The 20,320-nt window shown below is 42.2% G+C and overlaps 1 protein-coding gene across 1 annotated transcript in view; it reads left to right on the top strand.

Annotated features, from left to right (window-relative positions):
• The window catches only part of LOC117392565 (kelch-like protein 29), a 566,396-nt gene that overhangs the window by 345,728 nt on the left and 200,348 nt on the right, over positions 1-20,320 (top strand). Inside the window, exons 7-8 of the mRNA XM_055232188.1 lie at positions 3,712-3,824; positions 4,973-5,119. Coding sequence (XP_055088163.1) covers positions 3,712-3,824; positions 4,973-5,119 — 260 coding nt within the window. The remainder of the gene's footprint in view (positions 1-3,711; positions 3,825-4,972; positions 5,120-20,320) is intronic.

Raw genomic sequence — 20,320 nt, 5'->3', positions numbered from 1 at the left:
AAAAGCTTTGTTAAAATCTTCTCAAACGTCATCGCTGTTTTCAATGTACATGAGGAAATATGCTAATTCTTGTGGATTTTATGGATATTACATCATTATTTGTTGAATCTTTTGTGACGGGAGTCGAAACAGTTGATCACGTGCGTTTGGGGTTTACAAATTTGGAGGAAGCTAAACTTTAATATTGTCCAGTGGGCCACAAAATATCATCTCGCGGGCCGCAATTCGCCCCCGGGCCGTGAGTTTCTATCGCAGAAGTGTATATTCTGGATTCCAGGCAGCTCACGTGCACTTAACTGTAATGTGTTACATGCAATATTAGAAGCCTATCACTATTCCCTCTGTTACCGACACAAGTCTCTGTTTCCTGATTGAATTTGGCACATCCGTGTTCGTCCAGCGCTAAGTCTGGCGCATGTGGAGCTCCCTGTGATGTAATCCCATCGGGCAAAGCCGAGCGCCAGGGCCGACTTCTAAAAAGGTCATCCAACTATTGTCGCTTAAATGTCAAATCCTTTGGCCTGAACCATGATGGCATCACAAAATGGCAAAACAGATTGATACATACACATACGCCTGAAAACTGGATCCAGAAATATAAAAATAAAAGAGAGGAGGCGTTTGATGGAAGCCTGTGGGGGTCACATGAAAAGCAAATAACCCGTAATAGCCAAAGTAGCAAAGGTTAAGTTTAGCATTGAGTTTAGTACAATGTTTTGGGTTTCCATAACGCTATAGGGGAGCTGGTAAAAAGGCCACGGGGATTGAAAAGGGGAGACTGTTGGAACGCTGGTGCATTATTGATTTGTTTTTACCATTTGTTGGCTTCATTTTCAACGTCAATCCATTCTTTCCCCACGACAAGATTCATGGCATTTAGCGGCGTCGGAGAGGGTAACCTTGAGCGGAGAAAAATGGATACGCTGTCAGATGGTGTATTGAAGAGCGGAACAAATGAACTGTGGGGGAAGAGCAAACATCTCGGAGTCGACCTACTTTTGTTACGATCTCTGCTCCTACAAGTGTCTGCGAACTGTGTGTAGAGCCAAGAAAGACTGTTCTGGAGCAAAGACTGTAGAGCTAACCCGCTAGCCGCCGCGATCCACACAGGAAGTGAGCATGGACGCGCTTCCGGGTCCATCGACTCTGGCTTATTTTGGTCTTAAATGTTCGTATTAACTCGCTCTACATGATCCTGGTGTTTTTATTTCACTATTGTGTCTGTAAATCAAGATGTGAACATTAAAAACAGACAAATCAGGCGTCTTCTTTCCCCAAGGTCGCTCCTGCTAGCGTTAGCAACAGGTTTGATTGACAGTGTTATGGGAAGGGGCGTTACCTTCAGGATAAGGACTAGACCAGGACTAAACCAGGACTAAACCAAGACTAAACCACCACTAAATCAGGACTAAACTAGGATTAAGCTAGGATTAAACCAGGACTAAACCAGGACTAAACCAGGACTAAACCAGGACTAAACCAGGACTAAGATAGGACTAAGATAGGACTAAGGCAGGACTAAGGCAGGACTAAGGCAGGACTAAGGCAGGACTAAGGCAGGACTAAGGCAGGACTAAACCAGGACTAAGATAGGACTAAAATAGGACTAAGCCAGGACTAAGCCAGGACTAAGCCAGGACTAAGCCAGGACTAAGCCAGGACTAAGCCAGGACTAAGCCAGGACTAAGCCAGGACTAAGCCAGGACTAAGCCAGGACTAAACCAGGACTAAACCAGGACTAAACCAGGACTAAGATAGGACTAAGATAGGACTAAGCCAGGACTAAACCAGGACTAAACCAGGACTAAACCAGGACTAAGCCAGGACTAAGCCAGGACTAAGCCAGGACTAAGCCAGGACTAAGCCAGGACTAAGCCAGGACTAAGCCAGGACTAAGCCAGGACTAAGCCAGGACTAAACCAGGACTAATGTCGGAGGTAAAACTAAGCTAGGACTAAGTTAGGAATAAACCAAGACTAAAACACCACTAAATCAGGACTAAACTAGGATTAAGCCTGGACTAAACCAGGACTAAACCAGGACTAAGGTAGGACTAAACCAGGACTAAACCAGGACTAAGCCAGGACTAAGCCAGGACTAAACCAGGACTAAGGTAGGACTAATGTCGGACTAAGCTAGGACCAAATCAGGATTAAACCAGGACTAAACCAGAGTCCAAGATGGTTCATATTTTATTCTCACACCTGCTCCTGTTTTTAATCTTTTCTATGGACTTGTTTTAATAGTTTTATTAGTTTTTCTGCTTTATTATATTTTAAACCGAGCCGCCCCAGTCTCTCATTGGGTCCCTCTGTATAAATAAAGATAAATACAAATTCTCTGAGCCACAGGAGCCAGAGCAGAGACCTGAGCACAGGACGCATGTGTGAAGTACTTCCTGGTTGTAGTCCGGCCCCGATCAGCGGCGTTCTGGACGTCCCGCAGCTGTCACCTCACCGCGGCTGCTCCTGTTCCTCCTGACGAGCGCCTGTATATTTGCCTGTTCTGTTGTTAGCTTGATTCAGCAGATGTTAGCTGACCTTTGTGGCTCTTGTTTGTTTGGCGGCCGCGCTGTCGGACTGTGCCTCGCTGATAAAGGGACACGGCGAGCTCTGGTCCATGGCGGTGTTTAGTCAGGACCGTGTCTGTATCCAGCTCGTCCAGTCTGTACAAGCAAATCGCACTCGCCGCGCCGCTCGACTCACGACTCGGTGTCAAAAATTATACAGTGAAAGTCAAATGAAGCAGGACTAAACGTGCGAAACTTTGCTGTTATCTCCATTTTGCACCAGCTAAAAGCTTCTCAAGAGATTCTGAGTACATATTCTACTGCGCGTATATTTTCGATAAAGGTAACCCAACCGTGCATTTCCGAACGACAAATTAGAACAGAGCCTTTGTCATGGCGATTAACAATTTCCAGCTAAATATTATATCTTTTGAATGGTAAAAACCCCTTAAAATGCCATTTATAAAAAGCTGAAACATAATATTATAAGCGTCTGAAGTGTCATATTAGCTAGATAGAGTAGTGAGTAGAGTATAGTTAAAGAAGCACTGCGTAACTTTCCAGAGGGACATGTTACTGCTTCGTCAGAAATGTTCCAAAGTATCCAAAGTCCTAGCATTTATTTCATTTATTTACAGGTTTTGATATGACTCAAAAATACCTTGAAACACACACGCATTCTTGCTTCGAAAAGGGTCGTTTCTCCACAGATCCGACCTGTAACTTTGCTTATATTTGTATTTGTTTATTAAAGGGACGATGCACATTAATAAAAAGATAGCAGGACTGATGGATTACACGGACATTAATAAAAAGAGGAGGCGTGGTAGTGATGGTGCTGCCCCCTGCTTGTCTTGTCTCTGTGTAGATTGACACTTTTAATGTCTTACAGTGGAACATTTCAAGCTAAACGATAAAGACAAGCAGGTGGCTGTCCTTTACGTGAAAACTTACATAATGTATCAGCAGCTGCAGGTCATCCAAATTAGAACATGTCCGTAATTCTGCGTTTTCTCTAGTTGGACGCCTTTGAAACTCGTTGACGTGGAGCGAATTTCGGTGAAAGTTCATATTTTTTCGACTGATGCCACGGTTTAAACGCAGCCTAAATGTTCTCATACTGTGCTTTACATTGATCTGACCCATGTCTCATTCCTCTCTCTTCGTTTCTCCATTGTTCCCTGGGCGTCGTCGGACTCCAGAGAAGCAGCTGACGGCGGCTAACTGCCTGGGCGTGCTGGCCATGGCTGAGGCTATGAGCTGTACGGAGCTGCACAACATGGCCAAAGCCTACGCTCTGCAGAACTTTCCAGAGGTGAGGGTCCTTCTTCCTCGTTACATCATCATCCGGGGTCTGTTTCAGTTTTGTTTATAGCATTTTTAACAATACCGGAGCGTATTAAATCATGAAGGACACAGCTGAATACCATCACCTGACCCGCCTCACGCGCCACAACACGCTTTTACGCACATATCCAGCCATGTGACAGACCTCTTACATAACGTCTCTTTTCCCATCTATACAAAAGGAATGAATAAATAAATGAGAAACAAGTACAAGTAAATGACATAGGAACACATCCACAGAATCGTTTTCTTTTCTTCCATTTGTAAATCTATTTAAATGTAAATCAGCCTTTTTTAATTGTTGCTTAAAAATGAATTCTGCTCAGTTTATGTGTGGATTTAAACATTTACCGAGTTGAAATGTTTTAACTGTAAATGATCGTTTATTCCCATGTACAGGGGAGAAGACAGGAGGGGGGAAAAAGGGGACTTGTTTTCCGGGACCCCAGGGTTTAGGGGCCCAGAATTTACCTTTATCCCATTAATATATATTAGAGTGGGGCCCATATGAGGATTGTCGCTCCAGGCCCCCAAATTTTTGTCAACAGGCCTGCAAATGTATTTATCTGATATGTGTATACTACGTGAACTTTCATGATTTGTATTTTTAATTTTTTTTACATTTTTTAAATTAATTGATTTTTATTTTTTATATTTTATTAATTAATTATTTTTAAATATATATTTTTTATTTTTTTAAATTAATTTATTTTTATTTTTTATTAATTAATTATTTTTAAATATATTTTTGTCATTATTATTATTACTTAAAAAATGTTTGGTGAATTTTGTGTAAAGTAAGTTCGAGGGTTTTTTTTCCGTGGAAGGAGCTCTATGAATAAACACGCTGTTTATTTTCATCCAATCCACTTTATTTCTATAGCACATTTCACAAACAAATGCAGTTTCCAAAGTGCTGCACAAATACATTATAAATAAAAACAACTAATTAAGTAAATCAACATTTAGACTCAAATCAAATAGCAAAATTAAAATGATAAATACGTATATAAAAGCAATAAAACAATTACCAATAAAACAATAAAATCATGTCATTATCATTGTTCCAAGTTCCATCTAAATACCCTGTTTTGCCTCTGTTTTACCCCTGTGCAGGTGGCGGGGCAGGAGGAGATCCTGAGCGTGTCCAAAGACGACTTGGTGTCTTATTTGTCCAACGACAGTCTGAACACAAAGGCCGAGGAGCTGGTCTACGAGACGGTCATCAAGTGGATCAAACAGGACTCGGCCAGCAGGGTACAGGTAAGAGCGGGACTTTATAACTCTATATACTCTGATATCGGAGGTGCTATCTCCGGCGACAGCTCACACCTCAGGGCGCTTTTAAACTCAGCGGACGGTAGCATCGAGTCGCCGAACCCCATCACGGATTTATTAAAGAGCCTCTATACTGCGCTACTCTCTGATCTATGTTATAACGTTGTTTCCTCATCACAAATAGACCTGGAGTTGTGTTTTGTTTCATTCACACGTGCATTTTTTAGGCTTCTCTTAACTGGAAAACACTTAGTTCCACCTTGTGATGTCATGTGGTGATACAGGAAGTGCTCCACTGGAATCAACTGGATGATTTCAGCCCTGGAATTGGTTCTTTCTACTGAACTAAAGATAAAACGTAGCTGTTAACTTAGAAAACTACCACCGCATGACATCACAAGGTGGAACAGAGCGTTTTGAGCTTTGGAGATGTGGATAGACAGCAAAAGTGTCAATCAAACTTGTTGCTAACGCTAGTGGGAGCGACCTCGGGAAAAGAAGGTGTCTGATTTGTCTGTTTTTAATGTTCATATCTTGATTTATGGACACCATAGCGAAATAGCAGGTTAATACAAACATTTTACGACCAAAATGACGAGTCTGACGGCAGCGGTTACAGAGAGAGTGGACACGGTTTTTCAATAGAAAGTGAATTGGAGCCAGAGTTGATGGAGCTAGAACCACGTCCACGCTCACTTCCTATTCAGAACGCGTGGCTAGCAGGTTAGCTACATCCATTTACATATATAGCCTATGCTTCAGACAGATATTCCAGTATCCTGCTACTTCACTCTTAAAAACTTTTGTCCAGTTGACAGAATTCAATTTTCTTTTGTGATGGATCCCACAAGAACAACTGAGGGATTACACAGCCGTCTGCTATCTGAAGACGGAGTTGATATAGAAAAGTGTTTTATAGACCTGCCTTTTTGTGAGAAAAATGCAAAATTCATGGCCGTATCCAATCCACATTTACAGGAAAAATATGAGGTGTGAATGATATGGTATTGCTTGTGAATAAATTGTAGCACATGTGCACTTTGCCAAATGCTGATGGTGACTAAACAGTGTAAAAAAAATGCTTTCTTCCCCGAACGACGTGTGAGACAGCGGCGGGTCTGGTCTGGACTGACTGTTGTTGAGTCTTTAAAGGTTTTATAATACACAAAATGGACTCTTAATGCTGTATTACCACATGACGAGGTGGTGTTTTCAGTTTGAGAGAAGAACTCAGCCTAAATATGCAGGATTTGTGCGTTAAACATGTGTGAATGAAACAAAACGCAACAAAACACAACATAGATCAGAAAATAGTGCAATATATACGCCATTTTACCAAGACACTTCACCCACTTCGGCTACTACGAATGTGATTTGTGTACATGTTTTTGTAGCGGTTGTCAGAGGGGCAGATGGCACAGATTTGCAGGGTCGCTTCCATCAGTCTGTCCCAGGGCAGCTGTGGCTACAATACTGGCTTACCTTACCGAGTGTGGAGTGAATGAGTGAAGCCGTGTGAAGCGGTTTAGGTGTTATTTATTTGTTTGTTTCAGGGACATTAAGGGATATTAATCGACATTTCTGTAAATATGCCAGAATTAGCCAAAGGTTATTTTTCATGCGTCGTCGAGAAATATATACACTCTTATGTAAGATGGTAGACTCACAACAATCATTCAACTACACAACACCACTCATGAAGAAAACACACACACACACACACACACACACACACACACGACAATCGCACACAGACACAGGGCAAGAGGCCAGCAGGGGGCAGCGACAGCGGATAAAGTCAATGTTCACAGATCTGGTTTGCAGTTCGCCGTTATGAAATATACATTATTTTATTTATTTATTTGTTTTCTTATTTTTTAACTTGATTTTATTTATATCTGTGCTGTTAAACCAGGCAGTAAAGGTTGAAGCTACTTAAATGTAAATTGTTTGCTGAATATGAAAAAAAAAAAGAAAGAAAAAGTTTGAAGTACTTTTTGAAATACTGGACATAACGTTTTTTGTTTTTTTTTATCCAGTTGACAGAATTGGGTTTTTCTTTTATCGTAGGTCATACCTGAACGACTGAGGGATTACACAGACATATATACTGCATCACTACTTAAAACACTTTCTTCAGAGACACTCACGTTGTAGCAGCGTAGTTCTAGTTCCTATGAGAACACATACTGAAGTACTATCCCAGGAGTGGTGTACTGCACTAATGGTGGTCTTCCTCTCCTCCTTGGTTCCCCCTGGTTCTTCCTGGTCCTCCCTTGTTCTCCCTTGTTCCTCCTTGTTCTTCCTTGTTCATTGTTCTTCCTGGTTCTCCCTGATTCTCCCTGGTTTTCCCTGGTTTTCCCTGGTCACCCTTGGTTCTATTTAGTTCTCCCTGGTCCTCACTTGTTGGCCCTGGTTCTCTCTGCTTCTCCCTGCTCGTCCCTAGTTCTTCCTTATCCTCCCTGCTCCTCCCTGGTCCTCCCTGCTCCTCCTTACCTCTCCCTGGTCCTCCCTGGTTCTCCCCGGTTCTTCCTTGTTCCTGATTCTCCCTGGTCCTTCCTGGTTCTCCCTAGTTCTTCCTTATCCTCCCCAGTCCTCCTTGGTCCTCCCCTTTCCTCCCTGGTCCTCCCTGCTCCTCCTTACCTCTCCCTGGTGCTCCCTGGTTCTCCCCGGTTCTTCCTTGTTCCTGATTCTCCCTGGTCCTTCGTGGTTCTCCCTGCTCCTCCTTACCTCTCCCTGGTCCTTCCTGGTTCTCCCTAGTTCGTCCTTATCCTCTCCAGTCCTCCCTGGCTCTCCCTGCTCCCCCCTGCTCCCCCCTGCTCCTCTGTCGTTCTCCCTCCCTCCATCTCTGCTCCTCCACGTCACCTCACCAGCACATGCACAGGTCCCAGGAGGCTCTACCCCCAGAACACCCTCTATTCTTAGGCACATTCTGGGCTTGTGCTGGTTTGTGTTTTTCAGGGAGGGACGTCTGGTTAAAACAGGTGAATCCAGCTCCGAAATGTGTCATTATGAGATATTTTTAAGAGAAAATGGAAAATACCAAGGAAGGCAAATGTCAAGGATTTTAAGAGGCAGGGAATGCGTCAACGAGTCGATGTTGTTGCAGTATTTTTTATTTATTTATTTATTTTTTGAGTTGTACAAAATTAGAAATGTGCCTTATGATACAAAAATCATTTCTATTATTATCTTTTTTTTTTTTTTTTTTTTTTTTTTTTAAATAATGTAGCGTTCTGGTTTAAGGAAACACGCCAAAGTTCTTCTGGAGCAACAGCAAAACAACAGCAGTGTCAACTCACTAAAACCAGTCTCCAAAACAGACCAGTGACCACAGACCAGGGCCGTCCAAACTATGGCCCCGGGGCTAAATGCGGCCCGCAGACCAACTTTTATTGGCACTTTGGCTTCCACTTGATCTGATCCAAATGACTAAAAATACTACTTTTTACCGCAAACTCTAGAAAATTCTGCTTTCATAACTCACATAATAAACATTTTGATTTGATACAGGCCTAAAATAAATGTCTTATTCCTTCCAAACCTTAGTCCAATGCAACATTTTGATAATTCACGTCGTTATCCTGTCGTCCGTGGCCCTTTGCTCCGTTTAAGTTTCAATATGTGGCCCCTGGTGGGAAAAGTTTGGACACCACTGCCATAGACTGTATGAAGAAGTGGACTAAGTAAGTGTGACGACGCCCACAGCGTTTCGGCCCCGGTCAAATGAAGCTAATCGAGTCTAGCAGTTATAGCGGTGGATTTGTAGCAGAGTTCCGTGTTTGGAATTCCGACCACGAGTATCATAGCAACCAAAGAGCCAATCTGGAGCGGGGCTGTTGAAGGTAACGCCCCTTCCTGCCCGCACCGCTAGTTTAGTCAAACAAACCTGTTGCTAACGCTAGCGGGAACGAAGGCGCCTGATTTGTCTGTTATTAATGTTCATATCTTGATTCACGGACACAAGAGCGAAACAAAAGTACTAAGATCATGTAGAGAGGGTTAATACGAACATTTTAAGACCAAAGTGGCGAGTCTGACAGCAGCAGGTACAGAGAGAGGACACAGTTTTTCAATAGAAAGTGAATTGGAGCCAGAGTCGATGGAGCTGGAAGCAAGCCCCATGTTCACTTCCTATTCGGGACGCGGCGGCTAGCAGGTTAGCTACGTCCATTTATATATACAGTCTATGCCAGTAACTGATAAACAGATAAAGTCAACCAGGTGTCACATACAAAAGCAGCTCAAAACGCTCTGTTCCACCTTGTGATGTCATGAAGCGGTCGTTTTCAAGTTAGCCGCGACCTTTTACCTTTAGTTCAGTAAACATGGGCAATTCCGGGACTGAAATGATCCAAATGATTCTAGAAATGAAGGTGTGGAGTGTGAAGTTTAAAAACACAGTGGAGCACTTCCTGTATTACCACATGATGACATCACAAGGTGGAACAGAGCGTTTTCAGGTTGATGTAGCCAGTTAGCGTTAAGCCGTTCAACCGCGTCACGTCTTACGGGCTTAGTGACCCATTTAGCAGACTCACATTTGACTTAAAGATGGCGGCTGTCGCTGCGTCCTATCGGCTCGGGCGCAGTTCGTCTTAAAGGACACAATGCATGATGGGTATTGACAGAGAGGAACAGCAGAGGACATTTGAACCAACACATCATCGATTCCAGCCAAGGTCAGACACTGGACAGGTGAATGTACGAGCTGAGCCCGAGATACTAATCCATCTGACACGGAAAAGTATGTCACACAAAAACATGTGCTGGGGTGGAAGAAGTACTGCTGTCTACTACTGGCAAAAGTACTACTGATACTGTTATTACTATTAGTGCTGCAATTACTCTAACACTAGGATCAGTACTATAAAGTCACAGTACTTCACCATACTTACTACATAGTTACATTCTATTACAACTACGACAACACTACTACTACTACTACTGCTACTAAAAGTACTACCAATACTGCTATTACTACTAGTACTGCAAGGATCAGAACTAGTCACATTTATTACCATACTTACTACTATTACTACGACTACCAGCACTACTACTAAAACTAAAAGTACTACCGATACTATTATTACTATTAGTGCTACAATTCCTCAAACACTAGGATCAGTACTATAATGTCACTGTTAGTTCAATACTTACTACAATGACTACAACTACTAACAGTGCTACTACTAAAAGTACTACTGATACTGTTATTATTAGTACTACAATTATTCTAGAACACTATTAGAAGACTATTATAAAATCACTGGTAGTACTTCAACCAGACTACTACTGTTACAACTACTAGTACTACTACTACTACTACTACTACTACTACGATTGCTACTGCTACTGCTACAAATACTACTGCAACGTAAAAACTAATGCTGCTAATGCTTCAGCCACTACTTCTACTAGTACTACTACTGCTACTGCTGCTACTACTACTACTACTACTACTACTACTACTACTACTACTACTACTACTACTACTACTACTACTACTACTACTACTACTACTACCAGTGTAAAATCCATCTTCTGTCCCTGTTAAGTATCACTACTTCTACAGCTGTCATCATTATTACAATTTCTACTACTTATGCTACCACAAAAACTGCAAAAATATAGACACTTGCCAGTACTATTCCTATTAGCTTACAATTATTTCTCTTACTAATACTACTACTACTAGTACTACTACTGCTACTTTACACACACACACACACCCAAACATACACACACTCACACGGACATGAACACACACACGTACACACAACACACACACATGTACACACAACACACACACCCCTACATGCACACACACTCACACATTCACACACACTCGCACACACACACTTGCAGACACACAAACACACTATCACGCACACACGCGCAAACATACACACACTCAGACGGACATGCGCACGCACACACAACACACACACACTCACACACCTTGAATAAACACAGTAAGGCTAAATGAACAACCAGTACCATCTCCACACTTCTTCCAAACAGGAAAGTTACACAATGCAGCTTTAACCCAGTGACTTGAGTCCAGCCAAATCCAAGACCATTTAGTTTGAATTTAAAAATGTTTTCTGCTCTGTCGCTTTTTACAAACGAACAAAAATAACACAATAAAAAAACACAATAGAATAAAAACTCCTCAGTGCGTTTGACAATCAGGGCCTATTGTGCACGTTTATACTACTACCATTATTATTACCACTAGTACTTTTATAAATATATTCACAATCACAATAGTACCACTCATTACCGCAAAGTACTACAACTACTACTACTTCTTCTTTGTTTAAATATAGTTATCCACTTATTCCCCACGTCTTTTTTTTTTAACTACAAAACCGCGTTCCCAAACATAAACTTGGGATTATCGTAAGTATTTTATCACGCAAACCAATTATTCCCACAATGCCTTTGGAAAAGTTGAACCGGCGTACTCCATCTCCACGCGTACCTCCTTCATCAGCGCTTTGACACACGCCTCGTCTCCTGGATGTTTCGGGATCGTGCGTTCTTCCTCTGATACATAACACTCAAAAGATTACAGTGAAATCCATCATGCCGCTAAAGTGATTTGTAGTGGTGGATTAGCATAGCGCGCTACACAAAGAATCCGTTCACGCGACGAGCAACAGTTGGTGGGAGCGTTCGGGAAGCGGTCGTGTCAATAATAAAGAATAGGATTTACGCGCTCCGGGCTCCGCTTTGAGATAAATCCACTCAAAAAGAGGATTGGTGAGGTGGTGGCTGATGGGAGAATTTAAATTGGCAAATTCAAGCGTATCTAAAGTGACACTAAAGACGAGGAAATAGTTTTGGACGTATTTAAAGGGGCTGTGTTACACAAAATGGACTCTAGTGAGGTGTGAACGCAAAAAACACAAACAAAACAGACCTGGAGCTGTGTTTGGTTTTATTTACACATGTTTGAGTACATGCTACTTCTACTATTACTGCTGCTACTTCTACTGCTACTACTACTATTGCTACTACTGTTACTGCTGCTACTACTATTGCTACTACTGTTATTACTGCTACTACTATTGCTACTACTACTACTGCCACTATTACTGCTACTACTACAACTACTACTGTTACAACTACACTACTACCGCTACTACAATTACAACAACAACTACTACTGCTGCTACTACTACTGTTACTGCTAATACACAATAATAAAATAGATTCATTCATTGAAGGTGGAAAAGCTCTACATAAAAACATGAGTATTTCCCACATCTGCAGGTGAAGATACCAGCGCACAACCCAACTCATTATTTTATTATTATTATTACTACTACTATTAATTGATTTATTGATTTTTTATTTATTAGATTATTATAGTACCTTTTTCAAAGCAGCAAGGCCACCGTACTCCACAGGCTCCACCAGGTTCACCAAGGTCTCTCAGTATTTCTCCTGAGTTTAATCTGTAGAAATGATTGAATTCCACGTCTTATCGGTTGTTTCGGGTTTTTTCCCCCAATGTCTGTTCAAGGTTAATAAATGTGATCATTGTGAACAGTGACGAACCACAGCCGCCTGGAGACGCCACGTGTACTCGGGCCTGGAGACGCCACGTGTACTCCGACTCAGCTGCGCTCCAACTCGTACCTCAGGATTACGCAAAATCGTTTCGTTTTTTGTTTCTTTTGTACTTTCTACCATGTTTTAATCTTATTCCCTCATCAAAAACATGCCTGAAGCGTTTTTCCGATGTCATCCATGCATGTTTGAGTCATGTAGCGATCTCTCCCGGGCGCTAGTCGAACCCTCTTTATGGCTAACTGTAAGATTAAGTACAAGGCCCTGCCCACAAACCTACTTCACCCACGCTCTGATGCAAAAATTCTCCATAAATATACAAAAACATGATACAAAACTTTACACTACAACTTCACAAATCTGGTATGATGTAGTGTGTTTCATTACCGGGATGTACGCTGATTGTGTCACGATAGCGCTCTGAAGGGGGAGTGACTTAGCGTGGAGAGCAAACAGAGAGGAGACTCGTGCTAACAAGCTGTTTTTGGGGCGTATATAGCATTTTCAAAACAATAAAAGCTAGCATGCTGATCTAAAGATGTGATGTGGCGCCGCGGGGGGGCGTTTGAAAGGGCACTAGCCGCACCTAAAATGGTCAGTTTTCACAGCACATCCAATCTCGACGAAAATGTGCAAATGGCAACCGCAAAACAAACCTCCAGGTCTGTTTGTGATGAGAAAACATTATAACATAGATCAGAAAACGGCGTAATATGAGACTACGATAAAACTGAATTCCATATTAGGGTTTATAAATCCGTTTACGGGAACAAGAACTTGGGACCCCTATAGCTCCTTCAACCAAAAATGTTTGTCGCCGCCCGTAGACTGTAGAAAGAAGCGGACTAAGTGAGTGTGACGTCAGCCATAGCGTTCGTTTCCAGTCAAATTAAGCTCGTCGATGCTAGCAGTTATAGCGGCGAATTTGGAGCTGAGTTTTACTTTTTTGGATTTGGAATTCCAAGCGCGAGTATCATAGCAACCAAAGAGCCAATCCGGAGCGAGGCTGTTGAACCTGTCTGCACCACTGGTTTAGCAGGGAGTGTACGCTTAGCAACGCTGGCAATCAAAACTGTTGCTAACGCTAGCGGGAACGACGTCGGGGAAAGAAGGCGCCTGATTTGTATATTATTAATGTTTATATCTTGATTTACGGGGAAAATGGTGAAAAAGAAACACCAGGATCGAGTAGAGCGTGAGATTTACGGGCGTGTGCTGTGATCCGGTCGCTGTATCGGACTGTCGGGGCGAAGAAGAAGCGGAGTCGAAACGCAAAGCTCTCAATTTACTGGTCAATCTACGTTCCTACCCTCACGAAATCATCGAAAGGACAAGATCGCGGATACAATCGGTCAGAATGAGTTTCCTCCGCAGGGTTGTTGGGCGCTCCCTTAGAGATAGGTTGAGGAGCTCGGGCATCTGTTTAGGATTCCCGAGCCAAGGTGTTCCGGGCATGTCCAACCGGAAAGAGGCCCCGGGAAAGACCTAGGACACGCTGGAGGGACTGTGTCTCTCGGCTGGCCTGGGAACGCCTCGGAGGACGTGTCTGGGGTGAGGGAAGTCTGGGAGTCCCTGCTTAGACTGCTGCCCCGGCGACCCCACCCCGGGTTAAGCGGAAGAAAATGGATTAAATGAGGATCAGGTAGAGCGGTAGATCGGTCAATAGAAAGTGAATTGGAGCCAGAGTCGACGGATGATACAAATCGGACTGAATGCGGAGAAAAAAATAAACCTGCTAAAACTGCCTTCTTGAATTTGACGATCCGTCTGACGTCCTTTTTTGGGGGATTCATCCACAACAGTCTCTTTGCACACTTCACTCTCGTACGCCCCTGTCTGCCGGCCTGAGAAACCCTGTACGCCTGTAATCTCACACTCTAATGGAGAGGTGCAGAAGGGGACTGTCCCGCGTGGAGAAATTGAACCGTTCTGTGTCTGTCTGAACCCTACCGGGACGAGGAGAGGATGACTGACAAGAGGAAGATGTCAAATTTGATATCTGACAGTGTGTTACCATGGAGACGTGGACACGCGTCGCCAAATATATTAGACAAACGTGTGCGGGGAAAGAATAGAGAGGCTGTTCGGCGTCTGTGCGATGTATTTTGACCATCTTGAGGTCTCTAGAGTACCTCGATGCTGGAAGTGGTTGGTATTTCCCAAGAGATAAGCTGTAAGTATGTACTAGCGATGTGTAGTCATTTATGTCTCTGTCTAAAGTACACTTTTACAAAACAGCCAGATGCCCTTCCTTAATAAAATGCCTAAAATGGACAATTCTCTTTCTTTTGCGAATGGGTTTTGTGAAAAGGCTTTACACGCAAACACATTAAGTCAGACCTATTAGAGTTTTTAATCTCGTTACAGTTGTTTCCTTCTCGTTTACCCTCTGAAGTCGTCATCCATGTTTGAATGATCTTTAATCGCTTATTTTCGAGGCGCCATTTTGTCGATCAACCCCCGTTTTCACCTCCACCCGTACACGCCCACTCTGACGTACGCACTTCAGTTCTTCAATTTTACTTTCTTGCATGTAGGATTTGGCAGCGTCACATATTTTGGTACAAATGAAAGAAAATGTGACGCGCAGCTGTCCATAGGGGGCGCCAACAGCTACACGGCTCTTTGTCGTGATGACGTTTGCGGCGACATCAGCTCCCATTGCGCGCCACAGCTTTTTAACGTCAGTGGGCTCGTTTCTTTTATTAAAGTCGTTTTAGATGAATATTTGAGATTTAAAACGTGTAAACTATAACCTAACGACCCGTCACAGTTTATAACTATAGTGCAGGCATGTCCAAACTGTGGCCCAGGGGCTAAACGCGGCCCTCAGACCAATTTTTTTTGGCCCTCAAGCTTCCAGGTGAATTGACCCATATTACTTTAAACCATATTTTTTACTGTACATTTCTGAAAATCTACTTTAACAAGCCCATCTCAAATATTTAATGTGTCCCGTTGAGGATGTGAGAGTGAATAAAGGTCTAGTGGTTCAGTCTAACTTGTAATAAACACACAGATTTGAAGTATTCACTGCATTCGCGACGAGTCTATGTTCCTCAGTCGACCCTCAGCTTTGTCTATGTTTTTATATGTGGCCCTTAATGAGAAAAGTTTGGACACACCTGTTTTAGATGAATAATTTGAGATTTAAAATGTGTAAATTATAACCTAACAATCCGTGGGTGTCGTAGATTATAACTATAGAGCGACACAAGCACAATATGTCTGATTTAAGAGCTGCTCATGGAATATATCTGTACTGGGGTTAAAAAAAATACTGTATATATAAATGGACATAGCTAACCTGCTAGCCGTCACGTTAAATATATCCATCCAGCACCGTCAACACTGACTCCAACTCATTTTACATTGAAAAACGTGTCATTTTGGTCTTAAAATGTTCGTATTAACCCTCTCTACATGATCCTGGTGTTTTTATTTCACTATTGTGTCTGTAAATCAAGATATGAACATTAATAACGGACAAATCAGGCGCCTTCTTTTCCAGAGATCACTCCCGCTAGCGTTAGCAACAGGTTTGATTGACAGCGTTGCTAAGCGCTCGCTCCCTGCTAAACCAGTGACGCGAGCGGGAAGAGGCGTTACCTTCAACAACCTCGCTCCGGATTGGCTCTTCGGTTGCTATGATACTCGCGGTCGCCATTCCAAATATGCTACAACTGCTAGCCTCGATTAGCTTAGCACTACGGGTGACGTCACACTCGAGTCCACTTCTTTATCCAGTCTACGGAGTAAACGCAGAATAAAAATCACGTATCAACGCTTTAAACACCGGCTGCAGACAGTTACATCATAAAGTCGTTGTGTAATTGTGTTTTCAAGAGTGTTAAATTAATAAATAAACCCTTTTTGCGTTGCGTTTTTCCATTGTTCTCCGGCACGGCGCCCTGTGTGGCATTTGAATTCAGTGCGTGTTCTCAGCTTGTGTCCTGGGCCTGCTCTGTGGGTTGTAAGCTGCAGGCTATAGAGTGGAAAAGTGGCATATTGAAACGCACGCGGTAAATAATATGCAATTTTCTCTCTGGGCTCTGCTGTCACTAACATCCTCTAGCACGGGGAAACAGAGCCCGGACGCACACACGCGCACAAAGACACACACACGCACACACACGGGGCATTAGAGCGTCCATAATAGCCCCATATGAGACTCAACTACAGGCTGTTACACTGGGATGGCTCTAGACGTCAGGAAGATGGAAAATGCAGTCGACTTATGTCCATCAGCCCGAACAATGAGACCACCTGCACCCCCGTGTTTTTAAAGACGGGGTTATTACGCGTCTAAGCTAACAAATTGCAGATTTAAATCACTATATTAGCGTTTATTGTTTTGAAAAAGATATAATCACCGAGTTCTGTTTCGTTTTTGATGCGCTGAGTGCTCCACTGCCTGTATTCCCCAAGCTAAGTCACTCCTCCTGCAGAGCGCGGTCATATATTTTTATGATTATGATCTGTGTGTGCTTTCCGCTAATGAAATCGCAGCACATTGTATCAGGTTTGTGAAGTTGTAGTGTAAGAAGGGTTTGATTAGGGCCCCAGGAGAGATCGCTAGATTGCTCAAACATGCGTGGATGACATCTAAAAGCTCCTCAGGTATGTTTTTGATGAGGGGACAATGTTATAATATGCTAAAAAGCTACAAAAGCCATAAAAAGGCACAAGAAAAGCCACAAAAAGCCATAAAAAATGTACAAAAATGGTACAAAACACTACAAAAAGCCACAAAAAGCCATAAAATGCACAAAAAAGTTACAAAAAGCCATAAAAGGCTCAAAAAAGTTACAAAAAGCTACAAAAAGCCATGAAAAGGCACAAGAAAAGCTACAAAAGGCCATGAAAAAGGTACAAAAAAGCCACAAAAAACTACAAAAAGCTATAAAAAGCCATAAAAGGCACTAAAAAGTTACAAAAAGCCACAAAAAGCTACAAAAAGGGACAAGAAAAGCTACAAAAAGCCATTAAAAAAAGGTGCAAAAAAAGCCACAAAAAACTACAAAAAGCCATAAACAGGCACAAAAAATGCACAAAAAGCTACAAAACGTCACAAAAACCTTCAAAAAGCCACAAAAACACACAAAAAAGCCACAAAAAGCTACAAAATACCCACTCTTTAAAGGTTATTCTTCTGAGGGAGTGTCCGTTTTTACATTCCCCAGTATTGCATTACACACATGTGACGAGCAGGTAACGTGAGGAGAGAAGAAATAATATATATATAATTCGGTATTAGTCATTAAGTGAATAAGTGCGTCCAATTAAATGTCTAAATGTGACCTTTTCAGAGAAGCACTTGAATGTAATTTTCCTGTGACAGCCTGAGGGATGTGCAAAGATCGTTTGGTTTAAGCAGGTCAAGAATGAAATAAATCAAAGTTTGTGGGTGGACGGCATCTGTTTTAGCTCCGTGGAGGTGTTTTTACTTTTGCCTGTGATGCTGTTTCACAATACGGCATTAAACCTGGCTTCATAGAGACCAGCAGCAGAAAGTAACAGGTCAGATTACAGAGAAAATGTCACTCACAAGAAATTAATGCATGTGTTTTCAGTGTGTTTTTGTAGCAATAAATAAAACGACAAATGCAGTTCTACACATTATTAATCTGCCATGACTCTCGCTGAAAACGTTCGGGGCCTGTCAGTGATTCAAACGAATACTTCAAGCTGATTGGTCGAAGCAGATTATAACTATAGAGCGACACAAGCACAATAGGTCCGTTTTAACCCTTTAGCGGCGGATGCTAACACCGCCGATAGTCTCGCGGTTTTGGACTTTCCATCACCGTAACTCCGCGACCGATTGTGCGTCATGTAAATTCAAACGGCGTCTCAAAGCAGAGGCACGGGGCTCTTTAAATACGTCACTGTCATTACGGTAATGCACTTACGTCACCATCGAAGACGACCAATCAGAGCGCAGTTGCCGTCAGGATTCTTCCAGTTATTTAATGCATCAAAGGAAAAATAAGGATGGATAGAGGTGTAAAATAGAGGTAGTTGTGTGAAAAAAGGCAAAAGTATGGCTAAAAAAAGAAAAAAAAGTCTAGGCGAGCTATAAGCGCGCATCCAGCTCCATTTTCTCTGGCTTCAATTCACTTTCTATTGAAAAACCGTGGCTCCTCTGTCTGTAACTGCTGCTGTCAGACTCGTCATTTTGGTCTTAAAATGTTCGCTTTAACCTGCTGTGTGTGATCCTGGTGTAAATCAAGACATGAAGATTAATAACAGACTTAATAGGTGCCTTCTTTTCCCAAACGAAAACAAATCCTCCAAGCTGATTGGTCGAAGCATCACAACAGCAGAACTTTTTAATAAATCCTGTTAAGAGAAAAGCACAGACATCTTCCCTGTTCACAAATGCAAAGTCGCTTCCATCTGCACGTTTTTCATTCACAAAATCGTCCGTATTTCTTCGTTTTTTCCGTTGTGTCGCCATGTTTGTTTTGGTTCTCTTGGACGCTTCGCCTTTGACTCCACCCAAGATGAATTAGTTCAACTCAGATATTGTGAGAATATCACACTGTGGAACATCCCAGGCGAAAGAATTATATTTCCACGGAGACAAGCAGGTGGTGGAACGCCCCATTGTAAAAGTTCCAGAGTGCACCGTGAAAAAGAACAGCGTTTCTTTTATTCCTCCTTAAAATGAAAGACAAATGAACTGTTTAATTTACACTTTTGCTTGTTACAGCGATATAGAGTAAACGTAGAACTAGAGTCTTGTTTCCTGAGCTGGAATTATCACAGTTCATTTGCATTTTTACTGAGAACATTCGAATTGGACGGAGAATAAAGTCACAGTATGATCGTGTATTGATGTGTGTGTGTGCGTATTTATTTATTTATTTGATTGGGACAATGCATATTAATGATCAGATGGTTCAACATGAATGTAAACACACCAGATTATAAGAAAAAGCCCGTTTGTCACATTATGAGGACTAAAATCAGTAAACACACTCGCATTACGGGGACCTGGGCACAAAAAAACAGGTTCCCATCATGCAAATTCTTTATTATTAGATCAACAACGTGATTTTCAAGTTCAGACATGGGTTAAAAACGGTTAAGGTTACGGGAGAAGATGTCCGTATGTTTGTGTAATCCCTCAGTCGTCCAGGTTTGGTCCATCGTAAAAGACGGAAGTTTAAATCTGTCAACTGGACAAAACGTGTGGAAGTGAAGACATTTCGCTGCTCGTCCAAGCCGCTTCTTCAGTTCTGATCATGCCTTATATCTGTCTGAAGAAAGGAGCTAACTACACTGAAACGGTAAACAGCTATCGTCTCCAGTTTCAGCCTTAACGACCCTATTTAACCCTTAAAAACAATAGTAGGGCCATTAAAGGTTGAATGGGGTTGTTAAGGTTAGTCTCAGTGTCTAGGAAATGAATTTAAGTCAATATAACGACCCTAAATTGCATGGAAACCCAACATATTTGCGCGTGAACTTTGATAAAGAAGTCCAAACGTGCGTGGGAGTTAGCATTAGCGTTAGCGTGCTAAACGACCGTGGAGAACACCAGTGTAGTTTGTTTACGTTTTGCCGTAGCTGCTGTTTTTTTTATTAAAGAACTGCTCA

Source organism: Periophthalmus magnuspinnatus, chromosome 24, assembly GCF_009829125.3.
Source record: "Periophthalmus magnuspinnatus isolate fPerMag1 chromosome 24, fPerMag1.2.pri, whole genome shotgun sequence".
NCBI lineage: Eukaryota > Metazoa > Chordata > Actinopteri > Gobiiformes > Gobiidae > Periophthalmus > Periophthalmus magnuspinnatus.
Note: the sequence above shows the minus strand (reverse complement) of the source record. Positions and strands in the feature narration are given on the sequence as shown.